General features: G+C 40.3%; 1 protein-coding gene across 1 annotated transcript in view; it reads left to right on the top strand.

Annotated features, from left to right (window-relative positions):
- The first annotated feature begins 1,922 nt into the window (after positions 1–1,922).
- The window catches only part of LOC146608537 (voltage-gated inwardly rectifying potassium channel KCNH7-like), a 73,831-nt gene continuing 67,049 nt past the window's right edge, over positions 1,923–8,704 (top strand). The window contains exons 1-2 of the mRNA XM_085348746.1: positions 1,923–1,998; positions 2,769–2,999. Of these exons, the coding sequence (XP_085204872.1) occupies positions 1,923–1,998; positions 2,769–2,999 (307 nt within the window). The remainder of the gene's footprint in view (positions 1,999–2,768; positions 3,000–8,704) is intronic.

Raw genomic sequence — 8,704 nt, 5'->3', positions numbered from 1 at the left:
ATGGCTCTTAACTATTTTTACTGAGCACTACAAAGCACTTTAAACACTACATGTCACATTCATCCACTCATACCACACAAATTCATGCAGCACTTTAATTCCATGCCTTTAATTGCTTTTTCACTATACGCCCAGACGATTATAATGGATACACTGGGTGCAATTTAGGAACACTGGAAGCCTGCAGACTGGAAGAGCTAGGGATCAAACTGCTGACCTTCATTAGAAGTATTAGTAGATTACTAAATGGCCCGTTCTATCACCTGAGCCCTAATTTGCATGTAAATAACATGAAATGCTAGCTAAAGTCACTCTAATTTATGTGGGTTTTTTTTTATTTCAGTCTACTGTTATTTGTTATCTTCTTTGTGTATTTGAATGTGAAAATGGCATTGAAAAGATAAGTTGCTTTTTTTAAATAAATAAAAAAACACCACCCAACAAGCTAGAAAAATGCTGTTAATGGTAAACAAATAATAGTTCAATAATAAAACATTCAGTCATATGAAAGTACTGCTAATGTGCAGAATATACTATTAAATCTCTGCCAGAAAGCACAATTTTGGAAGAGAGAGTAATTATTTGACCTCAAGTAAGCTGTTGCATTCTAAGGAGAGTTTACAGCAACTAAGTGTAGACTGCTTGAATGGGAAATATTATCTTTTTTATTGTTGTTTTTTTTTTGTTGTTGTTATTTTTTACACAGTGTATTACGTTCGTTACAAGGCAGCAACAAAGGCTGAATCTTTTCATTCAAAAAAGTTACTGAAACCAGCAGCGGGCGGAAATGTGAGACGCCGCAACAGCAGCACCATGGCCAGCGCCTGGCCGAGGCAGTGACAGCGGATCCTTGCTCCATTTTGGATGCAAACGGTGTTTTACAGGAAAAGCGGAAAGGGGAGATATGTGGTGGCCAAGCGCTCTCTTTGAATAAAATACGCCTGCCCTGGTCTCAGCCTCCCACTGCCGCTGTCGGGCTTGCGACTCAGAAAAAGTAACAAAGAAAAATAATGATTCTATGTCAAAACGTATTTCCTCACTCGATGTCATGTTGCAAACCAAAATAAGATAAGTCCTTTCAGTAAAATTCCGTTGGTTTGTTTTTTTATTCAAGCAGGCAAAGTTAAGCTAGCTTGCGCTCATAAAGTCTACAATAAATGTAGCAGCTGTGATAAGACAGATAAAAAGGAAAACTGAATATTGAAAATGTCGATAATAATTCGCCTTTAGGCGTGTATCAGCTAAAAGTACGAGCTGTGTTTACTCTGTGCTAACTTAACTAAAGCCTACTCGTGAAATGATGCGTCTAACCACACTGGAAGGTGTTACAGTAATCCGTTACTTCTCCGCCTCGCCTCTAACATCTCTACGTTTGCTGCTTTGTCTGCGCATCCTTGTGGGTTCTCCCTTCGCAGTGTCGGTGCTACGCCTCTCAGCCATTGGCCTCAGAGACCATCCGTCTTCCCTTCACAACAATAGACCCCTGCTCGCTCGCTCGCACGCACGCACGCGCGCCTTCTGCTCACGCGCAGACACAAAAAGCGCGCAGTGCTTTCGAGGAGTGACGGTGAAATGTTTAAACTGCGGTTTGCCGATTCTTTCTTTCTTTCTAGCTTCACGTCGGCGAGGAGCGCAGAGAAGCCTCTGCGATGCGCTCAACGGGGGACACGTCGGAGTTGAAATAAGGGAAACATTGGGGCTTGGGTAAGAAAACCGGAAAGCGGTTTGTTGGGGCTTTTTTTTCTTTTTTACGAGGATGACTGACTGGTGACAAAGAATACGGGGAGCCCCTCTGGCTTCGGTTGACATCCGCTATATAACTTTACGGAAGACATTTTTGTGGGGACCGGTGTGCTCTTACTTGGACAGACAAAGATTTTTATTCTTCCATCATTATTATTATTATTTTTGGAAGGGGAACCATGCCTGTCCGGAGGGGTCATGTTGCGCCACAAAACACATTTTTGGGAGTAATTATTCGGAAATTCGAAGGACAAAGTAAGTAGATTTCCTGGGTGTCAGGTACTGTGTGGGTGCACTGTGCTGTGCTGCTTGTCTTTTGTGTCTGTCCCGCTGCTCCTCGAGATCAGTTATTGTTAGGAATAGGCCTTCTTTTATACACCAGCAAGGCTTTGGATGGCTAACCCTGTGATGTTAATGCCAGAAATCCATGAAAGTCATTATGAGTCAATTACCATACTGTGTTATCGCGCACCAGGTTTGTTTAGTTCTGGTGTCCTTCTCATTTTCTCCTGCTCCGGTGGGAAATGTAGTTTAAAATGCTGCATGTGATATACACGGATTAAAGGATTAACGTAATTAATTACAGATTATATCCCCCATATATGAATTTAGCTAATTACGCTTTTAAAAATGGGTTTCAGTTATGCCTCAAATCTGGTTTTTACAACTCAAAAATGTGCATCAGTTGTCTCCACATTGTTGTTTTAAAAAAATGTCAAATTTAACGCCACCTCGTTAATAGAAAGTGGAGTATTTAAGCCTACTAAGGATTTACTGAACATGCTTATTGTCTAGAGCAATCCCACCTACATGTGAAGTTTCATAATTTTATTCAGTCAGCTGAGTAGCATTCAGGACTGTAATTCTGGATAATCCCATACAAACCAATACACCTACTTGTATTAGTTAAATAAAACATTTGTTATACTTTTTCATATTCTTATTTATGTGCAAATAGTTTAAAATTACATCTATAAACACGGTAACACTCTTTCTCCCCCAATTTCTTCTCTGCCTCGTCACAGATAAGAAATTCATCATAGCCAATGCCCGGGTGCAGAACTGCGCTATTATCTACTGTAATGATGGTTTCTGCGAGATGACGGGCTTTTCCAGGCCAGATGTAATGCAGAAGCCATGCACTTGTGACTTCTTGCATGGCCAGTTCACCAGTCGGCACGCTGTGGCCCAGGTGGCCCAGGCACTGCTGGGGTCCGAGGAGCGCAAAGTGGAGATCACCTACCACCGCAAGGATGGTGAGTGTTGCAAGGTTCAGGTGACACATGCAGAACTTGACATAAGGCTGCTGCAATAGTCTGACATTGAAATCCACACTGGCTGGAAAGCTGCTTATGTTTTGACTTTATGTTGTGATCCCTGTTATACCTTTCGATGTAAAGAAATTGCTTAAAATAATACAGTTTTTAAATCTAGTGTTACAGTGTTTGAATTTGAATAGATTTTGTGCTGCTATCTGCAAGGAAAGCCTGTAGATGAAGAAAAAATATGTGAAGGGTGACTTGTACAACATCTGCCAGTGTAGGTACATTTAGTGTGTAATTTTTAGTTCTGAATCAGTTCTAGCTGGAGCATTTTGCAGCAGCAAATCACTAAGTGCACCCATTTAGAACCCTGAGGGGGGAAAAGAGCAACTGTTAAAGTTTTGTCTCCCATGATGTCCAGTTTTGAAATGATGTATGCACTGAATGACTGGGAAAAGGTGTTCATTAGCCTTCGCCGGATAGGACACTCCGGGAAGGATGTAGCTCAGCTCCCTTAAGACCAATGTGAAGATAGTCAAGCGTGCGGTTTCTCTCTTTCTGTTCTTGCCATCTCTCGGTTTCTCCTCAGTTTACTGAACACATATGTCACTCTTCATTCTGCTACTTTACATTTTCCAGTGTAAGCCTCCATAGGTGTGGCAGTTGTCTGTAAATGATGGGATCTGTATCACTCATCTATGATTAAGATGATGTAGCATGCATATGCTAATTCATGACTTGACAGCTGGGATAGTTTTGATGAAATACAAAGTTAGCTCCAAAGTGAAAGTTTAACTGTTTGATTCACATCAACTGTGTTGGTTCAGGGAGAGTTCGTGTGCTGTCCTCTAATCGTGGCATATGTATTCAGATGATTAAGTCTCCTTGCGTAACACTTAAGGACCAGTAAAGTTGCACTGTGATTCAAACAAGGATTAATAGTTTTGTAAGAACTTTGTAGGGAGGATCCCCATGTGGTTGTGTGTTTTAGGAATTGTTTATTTTTTTGTCTTGAGCTCAGGGATCATTCTACAGCATTTCTTATGACTTTTAAGAGTTGGCTACAACATCAAGTAATAATACTTGTATCAATATGTAATGACCAACGACCTATAGGGCCAGTATCTGCTTCGGAACAGGATGAGCACTGCCAGAGCCCTACAAAATGACCTCCAGCAGGCCCCTAGCATGAATGTCTCTGACCAAACAATCAGAAACAGAGTTCACGAAGGTGGCCTGAGGGCCCAACATCCTCTAGTAACATTGTTCAGCATGACCGGTTGGGTGGTGGGTCAGTGATGGTTTAAGGAGGCATATACACGGAGAGACACACAGACCTCTACAGGTTCAGCAACAGCACCCAAACTGCCATTAGGTATCAGGATGAAGGCCTTGGACCCATTGTCAAACCCTATGCTGGTTCTGGGTTCTTCCTGGTGAACAAGAATATCTGGCTTCATATGATGAGAGTATGCAGGCAGTTCTTGGAGGATGAAGGAACTGATACCACTGACTGACCTCCACACTTACCTGACCTAATGCCAATACAACCCCTCTGGGACATTATGTTTGGGTTCATCCAACATCGCCAGGTTGCACCTCAGATTGTCCAGGGGCTCAGGAATGCCCTAGTCCGTATCTGGATCCCCCAGAACACAATCTATCGTCTCACTGGAAGCATGCCCTAACATTGTCAGGCATGCATACAAGGATGTGGGGGCCATACAAGAGTACTATTTTGACTTGCTTCAACAAAATCTATTCAAAATGGACAAAATCTATTGTTTATTAAACAACACTTTTTGGCTTTTGTCTGGAAAAACAAAAGCTAAAAAGACTGTCTTCAATTACATTATACTTTGAATGGGACCATACTTTAACATCCAAAGGAGTCTTTGCAGATGTTTAAGTTTCAAAAATACTTTTTAAAGGTGGACTGGCGAGACCATAGGGCAGTTTTTAACTTTGCCTCAGGTCATCTTCAATGAGGCAGTTTCCAATTAACATGCCTGCACTTCTCGAGTTTGTTTACACATTTAAGTTGATCGTGCGTTTCTGTGAAAAGCTTTGGACTTCAGGCGCTGTAGTTGAAATCCTCAAATTGATTGTACTTTTGCAGTTTTCAGTCATTTGTTCCCATGTATTCAAATTCAAAATGGGGGGGGGGGGGGGCTTTATTTTGAAATAAATGCAGCTTTTACAAAATGGTGTTATATCTCTGCTTTTGAAATGACATTTTTTCAGGGACAGTGAAACAACATCCTGTCAGGAGGATTTGTTTTGACGCTTGATGTGTAATCGGCGCTGTGGTTCAATCAGGATGACGCATGCTTCAAAGACTGAGCTTTTTTTTGTTTGTTAGTGTGAGTATGATTGTGTATGTAATGTATAAGAAAATCCAGACCAAAAGAAGGTGATGTAGATTAGGTCAAAAGCAGCTTATGGAGCAGTCACAAAGACATAGATGTTTGTGGTCAGAGGTTAAAAGAAAGTGATAAAGATAGAGAAAAATTCTTGAGGGAATAGGCAGAGAGGAGATGTCAGCCCATGTTTTTAAGAAAAGTGTTGTGCTACAGCCTGAACCTGTAACACCTTTCAATATAAAATCTAGCTTTGTGTTATATTGGCCTTGCTGAGCTTTTTGTAAATGTTGCATCAGTAATGCTACATTTTCCCTTTGCTTATCTAAATGGTTTTGTTCTATATTATATTTATAATTATATTTTACATTCTGAAACCATAAAGTCCATTTCAGATTTTTTATTGATTGCATGAGAACTTTATTTTTGTGTCAGAGAATTTCTGCACCCTTTTTGTGTAATAAATGTGAGTTATTGAACACCTAGCATGAACTCCAGGCCTCGAGGGGCAGTGTCCTGCAGGTTTTAGATAACACCCAGGGTCAACACACCTGAATCACATGATTAGTTCATTACCAGGCTTCTGGAGAACTTCAAGACATGCTGAGGAGGTCATTAAGCCATTTAAATCAGCTGTGTTGGATCAAGGACACATCTAAAACCTGCAGGACACCGGGCCCGAGGCCTGGAGTTCGACACCTGTGACATAGAGGATTCATAGTTAAAAGTCCTGTCTTCCTTCTCTCATCCCTAACGGTCGCGGCAGATGGCTGCCCTTCCCTGAGCCTGGTTCTGCTGGAGATTTCTTCCTGTTAAAAGGGAGTTTTTCCTTCCCACCGTCACCAAAGTGCTTGCTCATAGAGGGTCATATAATTTATGGGTTTTTCTCTCTATATATAATTGTAAGGTCTGCCTTACAATATACTTTGATACTGGTCTGCATTTCACAAGTTTGCGTGAAGCTGATTTAAGTGTATATTTTTTAGCCTATATTTTCACTACAGTGGATCAGAGTCGGTCCTCCTGTGCTTAGTGTATGCGTAACACTAGCTGAACACGAGTTCAGCTAGTGCGCTGGCCAGAACGAGCTTCCCTGGCATCAGCAATATGACTTACATTATTGTTGCCACTGTCACCAAAATTAGCTGGGGTGTGATTAACAAACTGCCAATATTTTGAGTTGTCTGTCCGTCCAGACGTTTACCAGTTGGAAAGATTTTATGAGACAGCCACTATTCTACTCTTCTTTGCATGTCCATTGTGGCACATTTTAAATTGGTAACATTCTTTCATAATGGAATTTTCTTTTAATACTTAAAGGATTAAAGTAACTGACCATTAGGAGTCTAATGCTCCTCTAGGCCAGTTTGTCAGCTAAGACAAGCTGGACGTTCAGCGTCCATTGATCTGCTGGGCAAACAGTATTAACGATTACACAAATACCTGCATGTTGCATTGATCTCTGAAAACAGTGTATTGGAGAGTGCAAATCAGTCGTGGCCAAACATCCGCCCTCTGTTGGCCCATCCACAGGAGATCTAAAGTGAAATTGGACAGTTTGTTAATAATAACAATGTTCATTGGATTTAGACTGTTGGGCCCTACAGCAAGGGAAATGCCTTATTACTATTCTGTATCCTGGTTCCTAATTACCACAGTGTTTTCCTCTTACCTGAGTCAGAGTTTCTCCAGGGAAGGTCATACACCTGTTTCAACTTGGCAGACTGCTGTTAAACATCCTGCTTGTATTAGGATAAGCAAGTATGGGTACATGTATTCATACATGTAAATCATCTTTTCTTTTGAATTTATATAAATATATTTTTAGCTTTTTATGTAATCTGGTATGTTTGCAGATATGTTTAACCATTTATAATCTTTGACTGCAAAACATTCTTGTGATCACACTGTTAATACAAATGTGCTGAAGCAGGCAGCTCCATTTGTAAAAAATACACATATTATTGTGTCTTTACACAATAATATGTTTTTGATACAGTCTAGCAATGGATAAAGTCATGTAACTGAAGCACGGTTGTTTGTCAGTGATGGACAACAATTAGAATTTCTTTTAAAAAATGCACCAGCTGTCTTGAGTGGTGCTGCAGTGAAAAAAATCCAGAAAAATCAGGTTTAGCAACTCCCAGATTTATACATTTATGAGAATAGATTTAGATGTAACAGCCAGCAATCAGAGAGCCTTCAGCCTCTGTCTCTATTGTCTTCTGTATTAGGATTTTAGGAGAAATGTCATTGCAGCAGATCTCATTGTGGTGCTCTGTAGGAGTTTCCTCAAGCCAATCTTCTTTTTAATCCCAGGATCCTAGGTCGATATAAGCACATTGCCCAATGCCCTTTACAGTCCATGAAGGAGATTCTGCTCATCAGCACAATCTCTGGCACATTGTTAATGCTTTATGATTTTTGCGTTCACTGGACCACTGGTCCTTTTTCCTTTCAGTGTATCTGACTTCTGTCATTAAAGTGGAAATTGTTTCCAACTGCTGGGGAAAGTAATTGTAAATAGTGTGCTGAAGATACGCAGTAGTAATACAAAATATGCATTCGGTAATGTATTTCATGAGTTTAATATGTAAAGTGTGTTAAATACAGACAATTCACGCAAAATAGTTAAAAGATTGAAAGAAATTAGCCAATAATTGTTCTGACAATTATTTTGACAATGGTACAAAGAGTCTTGCACTTTAATCTTTTAAGGAATACAGATGCAGGGCTCATTCTTCTCTGGCAGGATTTTGTTAAATATAGTTGCATGGCCCATTTAAATGGTAATGCTACAAAATTGTCTTTGGAACATCTGTTGCCACCTGAAACACAAGCATATAGTAAAACAGTTCCTGTTTTAAAAGACTACCTGTTTCAGCTCTGGCATTGAACAATGCACCACAGGAGGTAGCTACAGCTGATGTTCCTGTCAGCACTCATTATTACTCTGCAGGCTGATATTTGCTAATGAATGTATCCAGTGTATAAATAAATTACCAGAGTTAAAGATTAAGTATTTAAATGTTAGTGTCTTAATGACAGTTTCAAAAAAAAGTCAGAGTAAATATAAACAGTTCTAATCTCAGCAGCACATATTTACTCAGCAACACTCGCTCTATTTGCGTCTCTGTTCCAAGCATTTGCAGCGCCTTGCTTCCCATGCTAAAAATGCCGACTCTCGGGGTCCTTTGTGTATCTAGAAATCCATAAGCTCAGCACATGCTAACAGCTCTCATTTGTAAATAGCAAATGAGAGTGAAAATGTCACACTCTAAATAGATTAAAGCTGGTTGTGCTTCAGTGATGCTCGCTGAGATTAGAGCTTTTCCAACC

This window comes from Diplotaxodon limnothrissa, linkage group LG23 (genome assembly GCF_057381915.1).
Source record: "Diplotaxodon limnothrissa isolate DT_005_m linkage group LG23, D_limnothrissa_male_GT1.1, whole genome shotgun sequence".
Taxonomy (NCBI): Eukaryota; Metazoa; Chordata; class Actinopteri; order Cichliformes; family Cichlidae; genus Diplotaxodon; species Diplotaxodon limnothrissa.
The sequence above is the reverse complement of the archived record's forward strand: the minus strand, read 5'-3'. Positions and strand labels throughout refer to the sequence as shown.